This window comes from Frankliniella occidentalis, unplaced genomic scaffold (assembly GCF_000697945.3).
Source record: "Frankliniella occidentalis isolate FOCC.00 unplaced genomic scaffold, Focc_3.1 Scaffold288, whole genome shotgun sequence".
Lineage (NCBI taxonomy): Eukaryota > Metazoa > Arthropoda > Insecta > Thysanoptera > Thripidae > Frankliniella > Frankliniella occidentalis.
In genome coordinates, this window is record NW_026267414.1 from 271567 (window position 1) to 293420 (window position 21854).

Sequence of the window (21854 nt, forward strand, 5' to 3'; positions counted from 1 at the left end):
ACATCCTGGCTTTCCAACACATAGAGTGGACCAGTCGGGTGGAGAACAGCCTTTTGAGCATAGTAAAACATTTCTGAGATGTTTTTCAAAGTGCGGGCGGAGCACTGCATAATGTTACAAATTTGTTAATAAAAAGTCAAAAGTTGACATTAAAAAATTAACTTGAAATAGGTTTACCTCAACACAGCTCTCAATCTCTGGGTACTCTTCCATAATATTCATTACCATCTAGAAAAACATGAAGAAATAAAATAGATACAGTCCACATCCTTACAAGGGAAAAAAATTGGAGTCACTAATTGGAGACTCACATCTATAGTAGAATAATCTACTAGATCCACCTTGTTCCCAACCAAAATAACTGGCAAAGGGGTGCCCTGGATACTTGATCGTACTAAAGGTAACCAGTGACTTGTAACATGATCTAAGCTGTCTTCATCATCAACACTGTAAACAACGCACACAACATGGGCACGCTGAATTTCATCAACAAGCTGTTCCTCGGTCTGTTCCACAGCTGATAGAGAAAACTTGCATTAGGACAAAAAAATACACGAAAGCCAGACCAGTTAAAGAAGGGTTAAAATTTACCTGAGAAATCAACAATGTGAGTTGGAACTTGTTCTGGTGTAACATCAGCAGGGATAGTAATCTCTTCTGCTTTAGGGGGAACATCCTCATTGAATTCTTCACTTACAAGTGATAATATTAATGATGTCTTCCCCACGCTCCGATCACCCACTAACAGAATGCGAACACTCTTCCGCATAACCATTATTGCTGCAAAGTGAAACCAAATCAGTGCATAGTTTTCTTTTAATCGCAGTATAGAGTAATAAGATAACTCAAAATAAAAATAGGGTGCCCACACAGACACCAAAAAAAAATAAAAAAAAATGCTTCAATTAGTTCAGATTCTGCCCAAAAAGAAATCTCTTTAAAAGAAACTGACAATCAACAAATAAACCATTCAAATGTCAGTGATCATTGGGGAGAAACAATTATTTAGGTTAGTTTGGTTAAATATCAACCAAGGAGGAGCTAAGCTTAGGTCGACCTAAAGAGTGATATTGAAAAGGGCAGAAACGTGACAAAAATTTCAGGATATAATTGCAACGCTAAAATCACACCAGGTAATGTAAAAGTAATTTTTTTCTTACAATTTAACACAAAACAGAGTAAAGTTATTTCATTTTATCCACACAGGAAACACCGGCAGTCACACGGTCTCAAAGTTCACAAAAGAATCAAAATTGCCATGATAGCACTGTTTGTCATTCAGTGGAAGTTCTCACACAAGACAAGATTTTTTTCAATGACTGTTTACTGTATTCATTCATTCAATGTTTCAGCCGCCCAGCAGACATACCCCCCATAACCTGGAGGGGCTTTCGTTCCGGATGTCATATTTGTTGCAAGTGTACCAACTTTCTTTGTTGTAATTTGCAAACATAAACGCTTTGGTTCATCTTCTGGACGATTTAAAAACAAAATTGTAAAAATATATACATTAAACAGATGAAAATTTTTAATGTTATCCAGAAAAGTTTGCAAGGGACGTGTATTTTTTCTGTTGGTTAAGACGTTTGTGTTGGAGCCACTGACTGCAGTGATGAACTTCCCGACCGCGCTGCTAACCGAATGGGCCGAACGAAAGTGAAGGTATGTGGGTGTGCTCAAAGGACAACGTATTGCGCCATCTTCGCACAGTACGATTTGAGTAAGGCACCTTGGGCCAGGGCCCTAATTGGGCCAAGGAGATTTCGCTTTTGTATTCACCTCCGTCTCTTGCTACAGAAATAAAGTTATATTTTACAAAACAGTTCTTAATCTCTTTCTTTTTATTAAAACTTGAACAAGTAAAACAAGGAACAATGTGGTGTCTTTTTCTCTTGAACATATTTTTAAAAGTATGGTAGAGGAACAAACAACTCTACTAGTCTTAATGTTTGGAAGGTAACATACAGAAAAGCAATAGTTTCAGTAAAATACTTTTAACATCACAATTAACAAATTCTCTAGAAAATCACCAAGTCTATAAAAGGTACTTAACACTTTAAGTGTGGTGTGCCCCTCTAACACACTGAAAGTGTTAAAAATGAAGTACCCAGGCCTTCACAAAATATGCCAGAGAACAGCTTAATTAATTAAGATAAATTTTGGCATCGTGTAAAATTTGTTAGCAAGGGGCACAAATATAGGTTTCAGTAATGCACAGGCACGCACATACACTGGAAGGGGGCCACGACCCCTGACACACCCTTGGTTGCTAATTTGGAAACAACATTAGCAGGCAAGTGTGCAAAACAATATCCCCACCCCTCCTCACACTCACACACACACACAGAAAAAACAATCCTGGCTACGCTCCAGGTAAGCACACCTCGAAGAAAAGAACAGACCAAACCTCGTTACAGACATCTAATCAGTCAAGTGTGCTCACTCATTCACCCACATCACTGTCCCCATCCCCAATAATATAAAGTAGCTGGAAGGCTACAGCTAGCAGGCCCGTTCCCAGCAGATCACCAATGGCAGTTAAATAAGGTATGGCAGAGTTATCTGGATCTATTCCTTGTTTCCACATCCAGTGTGTCATCACATGGGCAATATATAGAAGAAGCAAAACCTGTTAAAAACAAGATGCTAGTAATAAGCAAGGAATGCATTTACATAAAGACACATGTATAAAAGAAGAAAAATAATTATTGACCTGGAGAACAGCAGCTGTTAGGTAAATAAGCATGAAAACAGCTGTGAGAGATGTATGTCCTGCATGTAGATAACTAATAGTATAGGAGAAAATCAAATGTCCTGGTATGACCATTCCAAGTAGAACCCTGGCAGTTCTGGAGTGATTATCTGTAAAAGAATGATACACAGACTTATAGATATGATAACAGACAGCAATAGTGTCAGATTTTTATTTCAATTAAATACTAACCAGAGGCACAAAATGCAGCAAACGGACCAAGACAAAGAGGAGGTGCACCTAAAGGGAAGTAACCGGGATGGCCTTTCTGATGCAAGGAAGTTGAAATACGGGAGGCTTGCACTGCAACTAGGTTCCCACCAACACCATTTATCACAGGTTGAAATACAGCAATACCCTTGAAAGTGCTTACAGTATAATCCAAAATTAATCCTCCCGCACTGAAAATGAACAGAGAATGAGGAGTTGTCTTTTCAACATTTAAATTGAGCAATGGTAAAACTGACAAACCTGCTGATAACCATGGAAGAAATTACGGGGGTCCATCCACTGTCCAACACTTCTTTGGTGTAGTGATTGGAGAAAGCAATGAAACCCCAAATTGGAGTCAGAATTAGACACACTGCAATTATTACAGGAGCCAGCCAGTGGTTTTGTCCTGCCAAAGAATAAGACTAGCATTAATTTTAAGAAGAGCCTGAATACATATTTATGCAGTTGTGAAGGAGAAAAAATAAATTAAAAATGTTTTAAAAATTATTACCAATTGCTTCAAACAACATTGATGCAATCCAAGACAATAAAGCTAGAGTCGTTAAATCACCCAAACTTGCAGCAATGGGAGTGGCAACATTATCAGGATTTATATTCACCCAGCGGGAGAACATAATTACAGCGACCATTATTCCGCCTGTAAAAAAAAAGCGCACCGGTTCATTACCAAAATATAAAAACAAAATCAAAATATTACAATTTTTATTGTTTAGATAGTAAAAAAGGTGTTCTTACTGACTCACCTAAGACAAAACTAGCAAGTGATGCAGTCAACATTGAGCTGGCACAAAGTAACAGTGCATGATCAAAATTAAAGTCACCATTAGGTATCCAACCCATGACCACGGCAGCAAAAGCAGCAAGAGATCCGACAACCATTGCTTGACACTGCACCAATCAATGTAGAACAAAGTTAAATATTTCAACACTTTGACCTTTTTTCCCCAAAATAAGTACCAGCCTTACCTGGATTAGAGCCATGTTTCCAGCAATGAGTTTCCACTGCTCTCGCCGACTATCCATTATTCCTAAATTAGCTTGTGTAGATAAACGTGATGCTAATGTCATTTCAAGATTACCCTTGAGGCCCAAGAGTGCAGGTACTAAGATGAAAACTTCAGACACAACTTGGTACACTTCCCAGTGCTGTGAAGAAGCATAAATGTTTCAAAATAAATTCAATAAATTCATGTAAATCATGTAAACAAAATCTGCAATTGAAAATAAAGAAAAGAACAAAACAGAAAGTATTTTTTAAATGTAAAACTCTTATTTTACCTGCACAACATCCAATACCAATCCAGCTCCGACCATGCCCAATCCAGCAACAAGAAAGGGCACAAATACCTGTATAGTAGTAATCCAAACATTTTCGGAAGCTGAATCCTCAAAGTGTACTGATAACTGTTGAGTATGTTTGTTTTTCTTTCTACTTTTCCCCGCACCATGCTGCAAACAAATATGTATATAATGGAAACAGTTGACAAAACACTTAGGATAACATACTCCAGCTACACAAAAATCTTGAGATTAGAACAAGTACCTCTGATCTATCTATTAACTCCAAACAGTCGTCAGGTGTAGATTGGTTCCTGAGAAACATTCCTTCCTCCTCCTCCTCCTCTTCCCCACCACCCTCTCCATCACCTTTACTTGACATTCTTAACCGCTGCTTCCTTCTTTGTCGACTACTCTTCCTGCTACCGGTGGATCTTCCAGCCATTCTTCAGATAAAATTCCTTTAAATTGAAAATAGCATTAGAAGTAACCCTCCAATAAGTATGATAAATTGAACGTCATTTAATTTTAGAGAGATGCAATGGACAAAAATAAAAATTCACTATAAAGGTGAATTTCTTTCATGTTTAAGTAATAAATTATGTAGTGCCACCAAAAAACAACAGAATGATTACAATTAGAAAGAAACTACTAGTTAAACATGCAGCAACAAGGGTCAAGCCTGAAACACTTGTAGGATGCTGTAAGTAAGAATGGCCATTTGCAAGGCAATATGCCAAGATACTATTTTTAGTTCAGCAGATGAGTTGAGATATCCTGACTCTCACTGCTGAATATTGCTTGAAAAATGTGAATTTTTGTCAGGCATTAGAGAGCAAATGAGTGGAAGAAATTGTATTTGTGCCCACAGGAAAACGCTTCTTTAGAAGGCAACTTACCGCCATGATAACCCACACCCCTTACAACTGAAAGAAATCAAGGCATAGGAAAATTAGTCACAAACCACAAGTAAAAATTAGCAAAAGTTTGTACAAGTGTTTCATTAATAAGCAATAAACATGCAGTATGGCATATCAATTTATTATGTATAAATAATTTACAATAAGCTAAATAAAAAGCACAAACTGAGAAGCAAACACCTCTGCCATAAGGTATTCTAGGAAAAATTTCCATGAATATTTTACAAATAAGCTATTTATAAGCATCAAAGCCGATGAGAGAAATTTAAAGAAATAAATAAATAGAAAGGATAAGACTTCACCCAAAATCTACAACGTTTAATGACTATAATACTGATTACATAGGCTACAGCAGTAATTCAGAAAATTTGTCTCAACGCATAACAACATCATTATTAAATAATAGTAATGCTTTGACCTCTACAAAATACGGTACCTGATTAAAGTTCCTCTACTATTTTGTTATTCCTAAATAGTTTAAATTAGACAGCTTTCACAAAAAAGCTGGACTTCAACTGGCATATTGCCCAAGCACAGTGAAGTGTGATTATGGCAGTATTAAACAAGGTGCCACTTCACCACCAATATATGAATTGGTTGCATAAAAATATGCTCTACTGTGCATTTTCCCCAAAAGAGGAAATTTATCCTCATCCTCACTTACTTCTTTGTTGTGTTCCAAGATCATGACGCGTTTGTCAAATTAGAAAACATAATAGCACCATGACTCTATGATTAACAAGAACCATTTGTATGTATAAAAAAAAAGTTAAAGGTACATTTGTTGTACGTTGCAACACAAGGCCAGTTTTGACGTGTCAAATTTGACACATAAAAATAGCTGGATTACACAGGTTAGGTTTATCATCGTACAAATCGTTCGGCATCGGCACCACGCTGATCCTGTACCAACACCCGAGTGTGATTTGTCATCATACAAACTTCTAGTAGTACCCTCTATAAGAGAACTTCGGCAAGCGCCAGAACACCGATTCTTGAAATGGAAGATTTTTAAAATTTTGATTCTTATGGGTCTTGTGATGCGATGAGTATTTTACCGGCCAATTAGCCGGAATTCCCTCCCGCCTTAAGTGTCGGAGTTGTGGCACCCTCTTACTGACTTCTCACAAATCGTCTTTTCTAGAGGGCAGCAACAGCAACCGGGTGCTTCGGAAGTCGAGTCCAGTCGATAGTTCTAGTTCAGTTTTGTCCTCTGCAGTAAAATGGCCGCGCTGGTTCTCGGTGTTAAGAGAACTTTGGCACTCGGTGCCCGAGCTTTTCTAACAGTCGCACCTAAAGTGGCTGCTAGTAATGCTCCTCAGAAATTCATCCACTCTAAGCAATGGAATGGATACCAAAGTTCTTCGTTGTTGGTGTCGAAACAGGTTTGTTCTCAGCTCTCATGTCTCTCCCATGCCAGTTTTATCTATCATTTACGGTAATTTTGGTTCTCAAGCATGGAATTTGCCACTCTTTTATCACTTCTCAAACGCTCACATTTGACAGTTTTCACAGACAACCGCAGTAAAGAAATCAATTGTCTTCAAGTGTATGACTTGTAAGGGTTAAGTTTGCTTTCAATTACACCATGGGGTACATGCTTCATATTTTAGAGTGGCACCGTTTAAGAACCTCGATCTGTACTGCTATTAATTGTCACCACAGTTAAAGTTTTGCAGAACTTGACACATCATATTGAAGATCTTTCCTATCTCTTTTTAGCTATGCTAAACAATTTTCCGAGTGTGCTATAAGGGTTTGACGTGGTTGTTACTGTTTCAAATATTAATACTTAGTTTTTATTTTTCACAGACTGCTGACCTGAAAAGGTTCTACTCTGGAGGTGCACCTTTAACATTAGAACTCATTCGGGATAGAGTACTTCTTGTTTTAAAGCTTTTTGACAAGGTTAACCCTGAAAAGGTATACCCAGCCCGATTTACATCTCAGTGCCTCAACCTAACTTTGATTTATCCATTTCAAGATCTTGTTTGCCTCTTCCAGATAACTGTGGACTCTCATTTCATCAATGACTTGGGTTTGGACTCTTTGGACCATGTGGAAATTATCATGGCTATCGAGGATGAATTTGGTGAGTTCACTTTGAAATTTCCGTGGTGAAGTTTGTAACTTTATGCTAATGTCTTGGAATTTTCAGGATTTGAAATACCTGATGGTGATGCAGAGAAATTGGCAAGGCCTGCAGATATAATTCGTTACATTGCTGATAAAGATGATGTATATGAATAAGTTACGATTTCCTGTTAGCATTTTATTGTTAAATATGTACATAAGTAGTGCTTATGTATCAGGGTGCTTAATATCCCTGAACAATGGAGAGAAATGTGCTACCAAAACCTAGCAAGTTTTGAACAAAGTGATGAATTTAATTTTCAATGGCATACTGTTCTTTTCATTACCCTGAAATTACCACATTGTATCAAGAATTTCCATAACAGGCTGCGTGTATCCTGTCCAATTTGTTTATGTATGATCTACACATGATCAGCAAAAAAACTTGCATTGAGTTTGTCTTTTATAATTGTCATAAATAAAAATTTTAAGTCAAGGAGCAGTAGTTTGTCATTGCCAAGTGTGTTCAATTTTGAAAGTAATTAAATATTAGAATAGATGGAAAGGATACTAAGTTTGGATTTTTGTCAAGGAAGTGAACATACCTTCCAAACATTTATTAAAATTCAACATACCTTCTGTTTCTTTGAGTGGAAAGGGTATATTTCTGCTAGTACACACCAACATAAAACTTATGTTACAACTGCACAACACAAATTTCAGAATTAAGTCTATTCACTGAAAAATATGCTTTTAAACTGGCTATCACAGAGTTTCTTCACTTCTTCTGCAAAAATATAAAAAACAATTAGACTTTCAATAACCTGGAGAGGCAAGCATACCTTCTAAAAGGACTACAGCCAAGACCGATTTCTTACCATTTATCTCTATTAGATTGGCATTCTTCTGATGAATGACAACATAGAACTCTCGAAGGTTTGATAGTTTTCCAACAACCCAATAATCATTCATCGTTTTAACTATAGTCTCTCCTGTTGATGGTTTTCTTAAAAGGAAAATAAACTGAAATTTTAGAAAAGGCATTCTTAGATGTATAGGTGCATCAGTAAAATTTCTCCTTACCTGTCCCTGAAATCAGAATTCAAGTCAGCCAAAATTCTTAAGACATCTGAAGGTACAGATATGTTGCCATTTTTACGGTTGTCCAGATGCACAGTACTCTTCTGAGCACGATTCAAATGGTTATAGTAAACAAACCTTGAAGAATAACTTGGAGATTTATATATGTTCACAGAAATAAAATGAATACTGACAGCAGACAAGACAAATAACAATTACCTAAGCTTAACAACTTACTTGGCCCCTGACTCTGCTGACACACTGTTTGCACTGCCATGACTGCATTGCTCAGCTATTTCTGAAGCTAGTTTAGTTAGTCTCTGTCCCAAAAATACATCCAGCCTTTGGAAAAAGTCAATTTCTAGTGAAACTGCCTCTGTAATGTAACCAGTTGCACTTAAGTGAGGCTCGGTAAATAGAATATATTTTAGGTACAATTTGAGGTAATATCTTACCATCAATGAGCATACAAACAGTTGCACTTAGAGCTCGGTAAATTACCAGATGACAAACAACTGAGCCAGAGCTACTCTTCAAATGTACTTTAGGTATTTTCCCAATATCTGCATTTTGCAAATTAGTTGGTCCAGAGGCAAATCTGCTCCAAAAGAATATACAAATTACTGGTAGGATATACATCACAAGTTTAGCCAAGGACAAAGGTAAAACTAGAACTTTGCTTACCTTCCGTAATGCAGAGCAGAAAAGGAGTTTGACTGTCGAGGTATAGGACCTCCTTGAAGTTCACTTTCCATTTGAGCTGGGAGTAAACTACTCACAAGATAACGATACAGGACTTGCATGTCATCTGGTTCTAAACCACTCCTAAATCATACAAAATAATTCCAAGATTAGGAAAGACAAAGCAGGTCAATGCACACACACACACAATATCTCAGATTAAATCTACTGAACATGATTAAAAGCATCAAAGCCTGGGAAAAAAAGTAAGTGGCAATAAGTGTCACTTGGTTGCCCCCTTGCTAAGGTGGCATTTAAGTGGATTTGACCATTTTAAGTGGCAAGGAGGTGAAGCTCCAAGGGGGAGGCTAAGAGGCACCCGAGTGGTAATATAGTCTCCATATTTTTCGCTGTCATGTCTTGTTGTTAAAACCACTTTACTTCCTCTTCAGGTGGTTTTTGCCACTTACTTTTTTCCCCAGGGAAGGTAGTAAGCTGACTGAGAAATGGAAATAAAAAGCGTACCATACAAGTTGATCATTGTAAAGAAAAGCTGTACACCGAATTTTTGGAAAAGAGCACTCTAATAAATTCACCACCGTTTGCACATGTAGGAATGTCTTTTTATCCAAAGGTAAAAACTGGATTCCATGAAAAACATCCAGAATATCTGCATGTTGCAGTTTTATCTTGGAGAGATACTGCAATGAATTGTTATTTTCTAATAAGTAATATTTGACACAATATAAGTCCAATATAATTTCTAAATATTCACCTTAGATAAATAGCTAGCTAACTTGTATCTTAACTTTGTCAAATCATAGTCATCTAAGATTTGACTGAATGTACCATTGAACAAGCTAAAACTCCTGTAGGCTTGCTCAAGGACAGACCAATAAACATTGTCCTGAATTTCGTCACTTTGATATTCTAAATGATCTACACCCTCCTTAGTTTTTGTGACAGTGGGAACTGATAGCACCTGGAAAGTCACAATAAAATTAGAAAAGTAAAACAATTAAGGAATTTCAAAATGTAAAATTTTGTCTCAATCACTTACTTGCACCATCCAAAATCCTTCCTCTGGTTGAAAATAAAGCTGTCTTGTTTTTAATGTGTGTAATGATTCACACTTCTGGTGACTATTAAAAGTTCTGGGGATGGAAAATAAATAAATTAGCGAACAATCCATGGCAACTACTTTGATGCTGTATCAGACAGCAGCAGTCATTGCAGCTATTGGAAACATTGAGACTGTAGGAACAGAGTATAAACCATAGACTGAAAATTTTGTCTTTCTTTTTCACAAAACTGCACTTACTCTGTAAATTTTATAATAGCTTCTGTTAGACCTACATTCTTTATTTGTGTGTCCAAATCAGTTTGAGGTGGAAAGAAGTACAAGATTTTTTGAGCTTCCTACAAAGAGAAAAAAATAATTTTAGAGCAAAGAAGAAAATTATTGCAGGCTGTAGCAGAGATCACAACTAAATACTTTGTTGAATCATACACATAATGAAATTGAAAAACACACTAACCTCTCCTTCTTTCTGACCATAGTTTGAATTAAAGATGTAGAAATATTTAAGAGCCAAAGGGGAGTCGTGCGCCATACTGAATGTCAGTAAACAGTAGAGGACTTATACAAATAACACAACAACTAAATACTTTCGGTCTAAGTGACATTTGTTGACATTTGATCTGACGGCTCGCCTCAGCTGGTCTGGCTGGGTTTGCTTTTTTCAGTTTGTATGCGGTTTTGCGAGTTGTCATCAGGTACAGCGGAGGCTACGGTTTCGGGGTGTATGAAAAGTTTACTGATACCTATACTCCATGGAAATGGGTGATCTGAACTTCGGACACCTCGCACGAGACTAGTGGAACCCCACGCCACGGATGATCATCCAATCCGCAAGCTCTCCTAAATCCATTTGACCAATCACATCACAGTGAAGTAGTGTAGTACATCGTAGCCAAAGTCCAGTGTTTGACACCCAAATCAAAGTGACATTTCAGTCAGTGTTCTCTCGTTTTCCGTCCCGATTGCAAGGTGAGGCCTTACATTGGGTGAGATGCATTTCCACATAGAGGATACCTATTTTCTTTTTCTCACAAAATCAGTAAACAGTTTTGGCATAATCGGCTTATTAAGTAATTGTTTTGATGACTAGCAACTCACCTGTAGCATGCGTTACAGCTTACAGTCATGATACAGTATACTGACCGCTGTTTTCCAGCAAATCCATTTTATTCAACTTCCTGAATCAAAGAATTATTCTTTATTATTGTTAATTGTTTTCAGGTGTGAAAGATGGTGTTAAAGTACTACTTCGACTTATTATCTCAACCATCACGGGCATTGAAAATATTTTTGTCCGTCAACAAAATTCCTCATGAAAGCTGCCAGGTTGCACTTCGTAAAGGTATTAGCTTTATGTCACAGTCTCATTTTGACCAAACTGTTTCAGCTTTATCCAATTGCACCATTTCTATGCAGGTGAGCACAAGCAGGAGCCCTACTTAAGTGTAAATCGGTTTGGACGGGTTCCAGCAATTGATGATGATGGCTTCAAGCTCTCAGAGAGGTGATAAAATACTTTAATATCGATCTAAAGCTTTTGATCACATAAATACCTGCTGGGCTAAAATACATTTGATTTTTCAGTGTTGCCATAGTACGATACCTTTCCAGCAAGTACAATGTGCCAAATAACTGGTATCCAAAGGACATTAAAAGCCAAGCAGCAGTTGATGAGTTTTTGGAATGGCACCATCTTGATTTGCGACTTGGATGTGCCATGTATTTTCAAACTAGGGTAATTTTATAAAAGACAACTGACATCCTTAGTGATCCATATTTCTTTTCTTTTCATATTCTTAATACTGTTCTTAGAAATGATAATTCTTTTTTTCTGTTAGGTGCTGAAACCAATGTTGACTGGAAAGCCACCCAGTGAGAAATCGTTAGCTATGTTCACTGAGCGTATGAACACATCTTTGGACAATGTTGAAAATTTGTGGCTATCTGATGGACGTCCTTATCTGACTGGCAATCAAATTAGTGCTGCAGATGTTTTTGCTGCTTGTGAAATTGAGCAAGTTGGTAAGTTCATTTACTGTACATCCTGATCTAAATCTTTCCATTAATTTTATGCCATTTGACCATTATCAATTATCTGTGGTTTTAGCTTTTGGTGGACATGACCCTACCAAGGGTAGACCGAAACTAGGTGTTTGGCTTGAACGTGTTCGAAAGGACCTCAGTCCCCATTATCAAGAAACTCACAAGTATCTTGAAAAACTCCAAGCTACAATGTCAAAATTATAATAAGTTTGATGTATTTTTATAAATCCTTTATCCATTTTGTTACTGGCTGTTTTTCTATAAAACTGCTATTGCAGAATATATTATTTCAAGTGTTTTCTCTTATGGACATACGTACCTCCCTCAAGTCTTACTGTATTTTGAAAGTAAGTACTCGCAATAGCTCAAATCACGTGCATATGTTAAGTAGGCATATTCACAGAGGCATTTATTACTAATTATTTATTTTACCTTTAAAATTAACAATTTGGTCATAGACTCTAAAAAATAAAGCTCGGCAGTGATCAATTATTAGCTAAATTTGGCTTAAAATAAACCCTGTTTTGGCTTCAGAATAAATAAAGCATAGTGTAATCATAGTCATAACAAACATTGAAAAACTTTGTGACAAATATTAAATAACACAGCACTAAAATTTAATTAATATAGTAACCAATAATTATTAATTGGTTTTAGAAAGGGAATTTGGAAAGAGGAACATTTTATCTACTCACCTGCTTTTAGATTGGTGAAAATCTTTGGGGACTACTAAACCATTATTGCATCATGTAATGAAAAAAGTTTGTTCCTTATCATAATGTACAATTGAAGACTAACAACATTAAGTTACTACAGCATGACCTAGGATGAACACAATGACAAAGACATACACAAAAGTCTGACTAGTCTAAACAAAATTTACAGGGTTGTCGCAGCCAACAAATTAAATTTTTAAATGTACATAACTAGTATAAAATAATAACACATTCTGGTTTGTGGTCTAGAACATTAATACAAGTTTCTACCTGATTAGAGAGATTTTAGAATTTGTTGACATTCCTTTATACCCTAGCTTCAGAAACTTGTGCATTATTAAATGTCACTGTCTTGCTGGTATCAGCGGTCAGCAGGCTCTTTTGAACTTTGAAACTTAAAGGAATTATGTACAATATTAGAGTACAATGTAGGGCCTTTTTTTTTACTGGGACTTCCCCATACCGGGCTCGCCCAAGCAGTGGCGGTAATCCCCCCCTCCCCCTCCCCCCTGTAGTCTAGTTCACTTGGCCCATCGTGGCTGCGCATGCGCACCCCCGTCACCGTCCCCACCCCCTCTGTGGAAGAGACGAGGTGTCTCGGCCGACCGTGAGTGACGAGTACCCGCCGAGTCGGTGATGGCACACACAAGGAATCACATTGGCGTCGTCTATATCTCTCTCGCGCCCGTCGCAAGTCACACAAAGAGTCAATGTTCATAACACTGCATCATTTGGATGTCAACAGCATGGCACTGCGTAAGTTTGCCCGTTTCGTGTTTTCTGCTCGCGAGCGTCTTCTACGCCGCGCCCTTCAGCCGCTGTACCACGTCGTCGGCTGGCGCTGACGGTACTCGCCGACATCGGGGATGTTGACGCCGTTCTGGTCCGAGCGGGACGACGGGGGCGAGTGGTGCCTCTGCTTGAGGCAGACGGCGCAGCGCGACACGCGCGAGAGCAGGGAGCCGGTGCGGCCCTTGAGCGTCTGCTGCTTGGGCTTGCGGAACATGTTGGAGTCCTCGATGGTGGCCAGCCAGTACGAGAAGGCCGACGTGAAGTAGTTGCACTGGCCGCGACCCGAGCACTCGATGAAGGGCGTGGGGCGGAAGCTCTCGAGGCAGGAGCCGGGCGACACCAGCGACTGACCCGCGCCCTCCGCGCCCGAGTCCGTGTGCTGCGGGAGGGAGGGAGGACACCAATCAGATCATACCCACAACAAGTACGAGAGGGAGAATGCCAGCACCACCAGCACTCACCATGAGGAAGCTGTAGCCGTCCCAGATCTGGCCCCAGCCTTGCGGGCAGGCGGGTACGTCCATGGACTGGCTGTGGATGGCGATGACGCGGGTCGGCGCCTCACAGACGGAGCACCTGAGCGTAGAGTGGAAACACAATCAGCAATGGAGACGACTCGCGGGAAAAGAGTCAGGGTGGGGAAGATAAAAACAAAAAATACAGGTCAAGGTCTGACGGGGTCTCCTTACTTCGAGATGAACTTCTTGACCTCCTCAGCAGGAATAGGAGTCATCATCTGGGGCATGGGCTCGGGCGTGCTTAACCAGTAGCTGTAGTCGTTGCGGCTGGCGTAATCACAGACGTTGTTCAGGTTGCAGAACATGAAGGGCATGGTGGAGAACCGTTGTAGGCAGGAGCCGGGGGCGCCCAGGTCCTGGCCGTGCGCCTTCTCGTCGCCCATGAAGTGCAGCAGCGAGTAACCGCTCCACATCCTGGAGGTGCCGGCGGGGCAGTCTGGCTCGCCCTCCGTCTGAGAGTGCCTGGTGAAGAAGAAGCCCCTGTTCCCGGGCGCGGGGCCCGGGGGAGCCGCGTCTCCGGGCAAACCCGGAACACCTACGAAAAACAGAACGTATGCGTGGTGAGAGGAATTGTCTCCTGTCTGGAATTGAACCCACGACGTGGATGGCCGCTCTCACCTGGGGCTCCTCTGTAACCGGGCACTCCAGCCTGTCCAGGGGATCCTCGCATGCCTCGGAGTCCTTTGGGCCCGGGGTAGCCAGGACGACCAGCGTACCCCATGTCTCCGATGGTACCCGGAGGGCCGTAGTCACCCGGCTTGCCCATCAGTCCCGGAGGTCCCCTCTCTCCGTCCAAGCCGGGCAAGCCGGGCTCGCCCACCTCGCCCTTGATGATGTCCCTGTAGCTGACGGGGTCGCCAGGCTCTCCTTTCCTACCGGGCAGGCCGGGCAGGCCGGGCGCGCCCTGCAGACCCGCTAGACCACGGAAACCGGCGAATCCCTTGGGCCCAGCAGGGCCCTGCCGGCCCGGGAAGCCGTCCTCGCCGCGCATGCCCTTGGTGCCGTTGGTGCCGGGGAGACCGGGGTATCCGTCGACACCCCGCTCGCCTTTGAAACTGGACGATGGCGGGCCGGCTGGGCCCGTCAGCCCCTTGGGTCCCTGCCGACCGGGGAGGCCGTCAAAGCCAGAGGGACCGCGAGGACCGCGTCTGCCGGGGAGCCCCATCAGACCTGGGTCGCCAGCGTCACCCTTGTCGCCGGGCCTGGAGAAGCCCGGCCGCCCAGGTGCTCCAGCCGGTCCCTCGACGCCGAAGTCGCCAGGAGCACCCTTTGCTCCCGGCCGCCCAGGCATGCCCGGTTGTCCATCGAAACCGTCACGGCCCCTGTCACCTGGCTCTGGGTTTTGTCCAGGAAGTCCAGGGAGACCCGCTGGGCCAGTGTCGCCCGGAAGACCCGGGAGGCCAAAGCTGCCAGAGATACCGGGTTCTCCAGGGCGGCCCGCATCACCGCGCCCGCCCTGAAAGGTTAAGCAAGCTTAAGTTTCAGCCGATCAGTCTTTCACGACCTAAGAGACGAGCTTCGTCATCTGTGCGTCCAGAACCTGCCAGAACTCACCTTGACTCCTCTGTATCCAGGAAAACCGGGCTCTCCTCGCAGGCCGGTGAGCCCTCTAAAGCCGGGCCTTCCCTCGTCGCCCTCGTCGCCCTTGGTGCCAGCAGCCAGGCGGCTGAAGCCAGGGTCGCCCTGGAAGCCCTTTGGCCCGGGAGCGCCAGGAGTGCCCATGGGGCCCCATGGTCCTGGGTCGCCGGGGACACCAGGTCGCCCGATGAAGCCCGGAAGCCCATCCATGCCTTTCTCACCCTTGGCTCCGTCCGGGCCAGCGATGCCCCGCTGACCCCATCTGCCATTCTGCCCCGGAAATCCGTCACGCCCTTTGGGTCCTGGCCAGCCGGGGACTCCTGGATCTCCCGCCAGACCCTTGAGGCCTTCAGGTCCGAGGTTGCCCTTTTCTCCCTATTTGGGTAAGACAATAATAGTAATGAGAGGATAACGCCTAGTAGGTAGGCAACAGAAACGCTCCGCTGCGAGGCAGCACACGATTTGCCTATCTAGCAGGCGCTCCAACCTTCAAGCCATCGTAGCCCGGATTTCCCGTTCGGCCGGGTTCTCCAGGTTCTCCAGGGTAAGCTGCCGTCACGTTGCCGTCCTCTCCAGGAGCACCGCGGGGTCCGGGTAGACCACCGAGGCCAGGGAAGCCTGGCTCACCAAGGAGACCAGGATCACCCCAGTCTCCCTTGGGGCCGCTGAAGCTGCCGTCGCCGGGCTCGCCGTCCCGTCCAGGACGACCAGCGTCGCCGGGTAATCCCTGCAAGGGGAAGGAGAGTTAGATTCAGATGTGCACACACTCCCACTCCTGTGTTCCTGGGGTGGAACAGGGGAGAATGGGGGGAGGGGACGGGGGTCCTTACACTCAGTCCAGGGAACCCATCCAAGCCGGGGAGGCCCTGCTGCCCTGCATCGCCTATCACTCCCTTCAGACCCATTGGTCCAGTGAAACCCGTCCTACCAGGTGGGCCAGGGGGTCCTGGGCCAATGACAAAAAAGAAGATTAGTTTCTCGCGAGATAAACGGCAATATTTTGATAGTTTGACCGCACTCGATGTAGTGGACCGTACCTGCCGGGCCACTCAGACCACGATCGCCATCGGGTCCTGCCAGTCCAGGCAGGCCTCTAACACCCTCCCTGCCAGGGAATCCAACTACGCCTATGTCGCCGTCCAAGCCTCGTTGTCCGGGATAACCGATGTTGCCCTTGAGTCCCGGTCCTCCCGGGTAGCCAGGCTCGCCCTCCGGGCCTGTAAAATGCGACAGTTAGAGCGGTATAGTTGGGCGTGCATGCATGCAATAGACGGAGGTGGAGGAGACGCCAACAACCTCCGTTAGCTGTGTGCATCTTGCCCCATCTACTCGACTGACGACCTCACCTTGAGGCCCGAGCTCGCCAGGCAGCCCTTGCAGGCCAGGGGTTCCAGGGTTCCCTGGAGCTCCCTGCAGGCCTGCCCGCATGTCGCCCTGCCATCCTTTCACGCCCTGTAATCAAAAGTCCAGTTATGCACTTTTTTTAGTGGGCACGGTATAGGGTCTACTCTGTAGACTTTATTCGCATGGTGTGACAGAAGAATTCTTTTAACAAGACTGTAAAGCTACGAGACAGTTGACATTACATTTTAACTATAACACCAAATGTTCTAATCAATTTTGAAAATTAACAATTACACTGTAGGCCCAGCAGTGACGTCTCAGGCACGAAGAGGGGGCACGCCACTCCCTTCCTTGAGTGCACCTGGCGTTTCTTTGCGCGTGCAGCTGTATCGCGGGCCTGGCTACTACCTCCGCACGAAAGGCACCATCACCTCTGCGCCCTCTGCGGGCCGAGAGAGTGGGCAAACTCGCAACGCTGTTTCACGTGCTCGGAAGCACCAGAGAGCACCCGGTGCACGGCACACTGTTGGGTTTACAGTTTGCGAAACATATCACAGTGTTGGGTGTGGAGACGGTGGCGGGTGGCGGGGGATGGTTCTCACCGGCATTCCCGACAGACCGCTGTATCCTGCGTCACCCTTCTCTCCCTTGATGCCACGGTAGCCCATGATGCCCGGACGACCGTCCGCGCCCGGGGGTCCTTCGTCGCCAATGTCACCCTTTTCACCGGGGGTGCCGGGAGGGCCGTACTCTCCGTTGAGGATGGCTTGCCCCATGTCGCCCCGGTCTCCTTTGGGGCCGTCCGGCCCTGGAAGGCCAGGCCGTCCGTCCAGGCCCGGCTCACCGCGGGGGCCTCGCGGACCCTCGTCGCCGGGCATCCCCGGGTAGCCGGCCAGGCCCTCGGGGCCGGGGGCACTGAAGCCCGGCAGCCCGCGCGGACCCGTGAGGCCGACCCAGCCCGCGTCTCCAGGGGGGCCGTTGAGGCCGTCCGGCCCACGCTCACCTGCAGGGCGAGTGACAGAGTTGAGAACAGAAAAGTGATGGGTTTTGTTCCGAAATCGAGCTTTGTCGATATACCCCTTTACCTTTCGGTCCTGGTGGTCCGTCCAAGCCAGGCTCACCCTTGGAGTTATAGAGGAACTCCGCTGTGTCACCGGTGTCACCTTGCTGCCCTTTCTCACCCCGGTCACCAACCACACCGCTGTACATGGCAGGGGGTCGATTAAAATCATTGTCGACACTTCAAAGGCAAAAGCTACGGTTTAGGTTTAGGTTTACTCACGGGCGTCCGTCGTAGCCCGGGTCACCCCTCAGCAGCCTCAGGCTGTACTCGTCCGTGGCGGCCGAGTCTCCCTTGGGCCCGGGCCAGCCATTCAGGCCAGCTGTGCCGTCCAGGCCGGGCTGACCCGGCTCACCATAGTCGCCCTGAAACACGCGAGGGCGTCCGTCAACTTCACATTCTAAATTAGCCTTTCTGCGGAGATGATGAGACAAGGTGACGTTCACGCTACCTTCTCCCCCTTGAAGGGGCTGAAGCCGAGATCACCCTGCACTCCCTTTGGACCTCGGGGGCCGGCGGGGCCGGGGGGACCAGGAAAGCCGATGAAGCCGGGCGCGCCTCGTTCACCCTCGGAGACCTGTCCCTTGGGGTAGTGAATGTAACCAGGGCGACCGGGCGCGCCAGGCCGACCGACCTCACCCGGGCGGCCAGGGCGGCCGTCGGTGCCGTTCAGACCTGGTAGGCCGGGGCGACCGGCAAGGCCACGGAGCCCGCGTTCTCCAGGGCGGCCGGGGTAGCCTCGCGTTCCCTGGAAGCCATCAAAGCCAGGGTCGCCGGGGGCGCCCTTCGCACCGGGCAAACCTGGGTGCCAGCCAGAGTTAGTATATTAAACGTTTCGGAACCACTAAAAAGCCTCCGAGATGCGAAGACAAAATGACACAACTTACCTGGCTGACAGATTCCACAGTCATCACCCCGTAGGCCCTTCAGTCCGTCCCAACCAGGAAGACCTGGGAGACCGGGCATACCAGGCGGACCCTGGACACCAGGAGGACCCCTCTCGCCAGCTGGCCCTTGAATTGGTATGCCCCTTCCAGGCATTCCCTTGGGTCCTGTGCAAATTTAGATCTGAACTGTTAACGGGCCGAACGCCAAACGCCAAACACTCGTCCGCAATCACCGCCAGGCACTCACCGGTCACCCCGTTTTCTCCGCGCTCTCCGGGAGGTCCTTTGTAGCCGTTGATCCCCGACAAGCCGTCAGTTCCAGGAGGTCCCTGGATTGTGACGCCAGGGAAGCCCTTTTCACCGTCGGGCCCTTGAATGCCGACAATACCCGGGGCGCCCGCTGCTCCCGGAGAGCCTCGGTAGCCTGTAGGAGAGGGCCGAAGTTATTAGGTCGATCACATGCGTCCTGTCTCGAGCCGACACGACAACACTCACCGTCTGCCCCTCGCTCGCCCTTCGTCGAGCTTCCCTTCGCTCCAGGCAGTCCAGGCAGGCCCGGCGTGCCCGGCTCGCCGGTAGGGCCGAGGTATCCCGGAGCGCCTGGCCTTCCTGGGATGCCGCTCGAGCCCTGGGGACCAGGCGGACCTGCAACGAGTTGCGCGAATAGAGGAACCTGCCACGACAACAACCTGTATCAGTATCAGTGCGAACACCCACCGATGTCTCCCTGCGGACCCATTGCGCCGCCCGTCGTCTGGTCCAGGGTGGGGTCGTACAGTCCGGGACTACCCTCGGCGCCCTGCAGACCCGGTGGCCCGGGCCGGCCGTCGTCACCCTGCTCTCCCTTGTCACCGTCGATCCCATCGGCGCCCCCAAGGCCGGGGGCGCCCTTCTGGCCCTTAGGGCCCGGTGGACCCTCTCGCCCGATCTTGCCCTGCTTGCCTCGCTGTCCGTCGTCACCTTGGTCGCCCTTCAGGCCCTGGACGCCGGGGCGGCCGGGGAAGCCGTGGGGCCCGTGCATGCCGGGCGGACCTTTATTCCCGGGCTCACCCTTCTCGCCGTATTCTCCTCTGGAGCCGCGCGGGCCCTTCAGCGGGGGCTGACCCTTCGGGTAGTTGACCTCCGCGGGCTCTCTGGCGGGCGGCCCCTTGTCTCCTCGGTCTCCGGGGGCACCCTTTGGGCCCTTGGAGCCCGGTTTGTCGTCGCCGGCGTCACCTTTGCGCCCAGGGAGCCCAGGGGGCCCTGGCCAACCCTGCGATGAAAAGAAATAGTTCCATTAAAGTGCGGTTCGCATAAAGCGCCGCTGTGGGGAGAGAGGGGGGGGGGGAGTCTTACCGGTTCACCGAAAGGTCCGCGGTAACCAGGAGGTCCTTGAATTCCTGGCAACCCGATAAGTCCCTGAGAAATAAATCAATGAATACAAAATCGCGAGTTAGACAGAACTCTCGTTCTCGTTCGACCTGATGGGCACAAAGTGCGATGATTATCGATTATCTTACCGTTTCCCCTTCGAGGCCGGAGTCTCCGCGGTCGCCCTTCGTGCCCTTGGAGTTGGAGCCGCCTTCTCCCGGCTCTCCCCTCGGTCCTGGAGGTCCCTCGGGCCCCGAGAGACCCCTGATTCCAGGATAACCGCGGAGACCGGGAATGCCGGGGTTGCCGTCCGTGCCGTTGCAGCCATCCAACCCGTCTGGACCGCTGGTGCCGATGGACCCTAAGTTGCCCTAAAGGTGGCAAACAACAGAGCATTTGGCAACTTTGCACTGAGAACTAGAATAAAATGTTACAAGTCATACAAAACGCACCGGAGAACCAGGGGCTCCTCTGCTACCGGGAACTCCGATCTCACCCTGCAAAAGAAAAAAACAACAGTCTGAGTGAGTACATGTCCATACAGAGCCGCATTGTAAGGTGTACATTACTGAGAGACGCGCCACTACTCACCCGGTACCCCTTGTCTCCGAGGGGTCCATATTCGCCGAACTCGCCCTTTTCTCCAGAGAAACCTGGCGGTCCATCCGGGCCGATCTCGCCGGGGGGTCCCTCGATGCCGGTCACGCCGTGTGGGCCCTGCACACCCGGCTTGCCCTTCACGCCTTCGCAGTCGCACACGAACGGCGGCTTCTCGCATCCCGTGCACGCCTGTGACAAACACAATATTTTGTTTGTTTAATTACAAGGTATTTTTGTACTGCGACTGCGGGGGTCTTTTGACGTGACCTCAACAACAAGAAAAAAAGAAAACACAGCGAAAACAACACTATGAATAGGACGAGGTCGCGCCCTCTCCGCGTCGCCCTTCGCTTTCGCCTGCTGATTGTGCGGGATCTCATTTTATCACTTTGGGCCACCATATTTCTCATTAGGTCCCCATTTCCACTCCTATCATTTTCCACGTTTTTTATGGTTCTATTATTCCCGACACACAGACACAGCGTTCGTTTTTCATTTCTATATGCTGCGTCGTGTCGTTATCAAAATAGGGCGGCCTTAAATGGGGCAGAGGCGAGGCAGAGGGAAGGGTAGGTCGACGGGGCCGCTAACCCATCGCCCTTGTGTGTCCACCCTGGATGCGCAGCTCCGCTTAGGGCGGAGGAGAAGGACCCGTGAGTGAGCCCACCCCCAGCCCCGGCCCCGGCCCCGCCGCCCCGCGAACCCCGAGCGCCCGGTGGGTAGGCAACACAGAGCGCACCTGTGCGCTGGGGCGGTGGCGCTCGGATGGTGAGGCGCGGGCCGCGGTGGCGGCTGGCGGCCCGCGGGGCAGAGCGGCCCGTGTCCCCGCCGCGGACAGGGATACCTAGGCTTGTCGCCTGTGTGTGT

General features: G+C 46.8%; 6 protein-coding genes across 15 annotated transcripts in view; 2 read left to right on the top strand and 4 right to left on the bottom strand.

The window, feature by feature from the left end:
* LOC113202462 (mitochondrial Rho GTPase) overlaps positions 1-1396 on the bottom strand; it is a 19830-nt gene extending 18434 nt beyond the window's left edge. The window contains exons 1-5 of one of the 4 annotated variants that reach the window (XM_052273610.1): positions 1161-1394; positions 592-780; positions 312-517; positions 178-228; positions 3-104 (exon numbers count right to left, since the gene is read on the bottom strand). In XM_052273610.1, coding sequence (XP_052129570.1) covers positions 3-104; positions 178-228; positions 312-517; positions 592-775 — 543 coding nt within the window. In that variant the 5' untranslated portion in view covers positions 776-780; positions 1161-1394. Of the gene's footprint in view, positions 1-2; positions 105-177; positions 229-311; positions 518-591; positions 781-1160 lie in introns of all 4 variants that reach the window. The other 3 variants (XM_052273613.1, XM_052273611.1, XM_052273612.1) reach the window with 3 other exon arrangements.
* A 427-nt stretch (positions 1397-1823) lies between these two features.
* Positions 1824-6084, bottom strand: LOC113202457 (solute carrier family 41 member 1). 4 transcript variants are annotated; one of them, XM_026416689.2, is made up of 11 exons: positions 5849-6083; positions 5164-5190; positions 4530-4725; positions 4265-4435; positions 3953-4132; positions 3730-3874; positions 3477-3623; positions 3224-3371; positions 2945-3153; positions 2714-2862; positions 1824-2629 (listed from the first exon to the last, which is right to left on the bottom strand). In XM_026416689.2, the coding sequence occupies exons 3-11, from the start codon at positions 4707-4709 to the stop codon at positions 2444-2446; spliced, it is 1515 nt and encodes a 504-aa protein (XP_026272474.1). In that variant the 5' UTR covers positions 4710-4725; positions 5164-5190; positions 5849-6083; the 3' UTR covers positions 1824-2443. The 4 variants fall into 4 exon arrangements, with proteins under 4 accessions (XP_026272474.1, XP_026272475.1, XP_026272476.1 ...); XM_026416690.2 differs by lacking the exon at positions 5849-6083 and adding an exon at positions 5621-5791; XM_026416691.2 differs by lacking the exon at positions 5164-5190 and having other exon boundaries at positions 5849-6084.
* A 260-nt stretch (positions 6085-6344) lies between these two features.
* Positions 6345-7756, top strand: LOC113202459 (acyl carrier protein, mitochondrial). Its single transcript, XM_026416694.2, has 4 exons — positions 6345-6569; positions 6997-7107; positions 7189-7276; positions 7343-7756. Exons 1-4 carry the CDS (start codon positions 6408-6410, stop codon positions 7432-7434), a joined length of 453 nt encoding a protein of 150 aa, XP_026272479.1. The 5' UTR covers positions 6345-6407; the 3' UTR covers positions 7435-7756.
* A 76-nt stretch (positions 7757-7832) lies between these two features.
* LOC113202458 (vacuolar fusion protein CCZ1 homolog) lies at positions 7833-10775 on the bottom strand. Of its 2 annotated transcripts, XR_008011898.1 has the most exons (12): positions 10557-10775; positions 10340-10437; positions 10079-10172; positions 9794-10000; positions 9544-9719; positions 9022-9162; positions 8793-8935; positions 8575-8713; positions 8341-8475; positions 8136-8263; positions 7893-8044; positions 7833-7862 (listed from the first exon to the last, which is right to left on the bottom strand). XR_008011898.1 is itself a non-coding variant. In XM_026416693.2 (11 exons), the coding sequence occupies exons 1-11, from the start codon at positions 10629-10631 to the stop codon at positions 7989-7991; spliced, it is 1392 nt and encodes a 463-aa protein (XP_026272478.1). In that variant the 5' UTR covers positions 10632-10775; the 3' UTR covers positions 7833-7988. The 2 variants fall into 2 exon arrangements, 1 of the variants encoding a protein (XP_026272478.1); XM_026416693.2 differs by having other exon boundaries at positions 7833-8044.
* A 142-nt stretch (positions 10776-10917) lies between these two features.
* LOC113202469 (glutathione S-transferase theta-1) lies at positions 10918-12429 on the top strand. Of its 3 annotated transcripts, none has more exons than XM_026416710.2 (6): positions 10918-11068; positions 11321-11441; positions 11516-11603; positions 11684-11834; positions 11938-12121; positions 12207-12429. In XM_026416710.2, exons 2-6 carry the CDS (start codon positions 11330-11332, stop codon positions 12344-12346), a joined length of 675 nt encoding a protein of 224 aa, XP_026272495.1. In that variant the 5' UTR covers positions 10918-11068; positions 11321-11329; the 3' UTR covers positions 12347-12429. The 3 variants fall into 3 exon arrangements, with proteins under 3 accessions (XP_026272495.1, XP_026272497.1, XP_052129576.1); XM_026416712.2 differs by having other exon boundaries at positions 10943-11085; XM_052273616.1 differs by lacking the exon at positions 10918-11068 and adding an exon at positions 11208-11232.
* A 109-nt stretch (positions 12430-12538) lies between these two features.
* The window catches only part of LOC113202468 (collagen alpha-1(IV) chain-like), a 24702-nt gene continuing 15386 nt past the window's right edge, over positions 12539-21854 (bottom strand). The window contains exons 2-22 of the mRNA XM_026416709.2: positions 20979-21176; positions 20840-20884; positions 20537-20758; positions 20373-20435; positions 19755-20289; positions 19533-19682; positions 19285-19461; positions 19038-19202; positions 18602-18951; positions 18373-18515; positions 18176-18291; positions 17693-18093; positions 17093-17198; positions 16784-16963; positions 16577-16692; positions 16234-16473; positions 15723-16121; positions 14787-15624; positions 14340-14703; positions 14112-14226; positions 12539-14029 (exon numbers count right to left, since the gene is read on the bottom strand). Coding sequence (XP_026272494.2) covers positions 13670-14029; positions 14112-14226; positions 14340-14703; positions 14787-15624; positions 15723-16121; positions 16234-16473; positions 16577-16692; positions 16784-16963; positions 17093-17198; positions 17693-18093; positions 18176-18291; positions 18373-18515; positions 18602-18951; positions 19038-19202; positions 19285-19461; positions 19533-19682; positions 19755-20289; positions 20373-20435; positions 20537-20758; positions 20840-20884; positions 20979-21176 — 5283 coding nt within the window. The 3' untranslated portion in view covers positions 12539-13669. The remainder of the gene's footprint in view (positions 14030-14111; positions 14227-14339; positions 14704-14786; positions 15625-15722; positions 16122-16233; positions 16474-16576; positions 16693-16783; positions 16964-17092; positions 17199-17692; positions 18094-18175; positions 18292-18372; positions 18516-18601; positions 18952-19037; positions 19203-19284; positions 19462-19532; positions 19683-19754; positions 20290-20372; positions 20436-20536; positions 20759-20839; positions 20885-20978; positions 21177-21854) is intronic.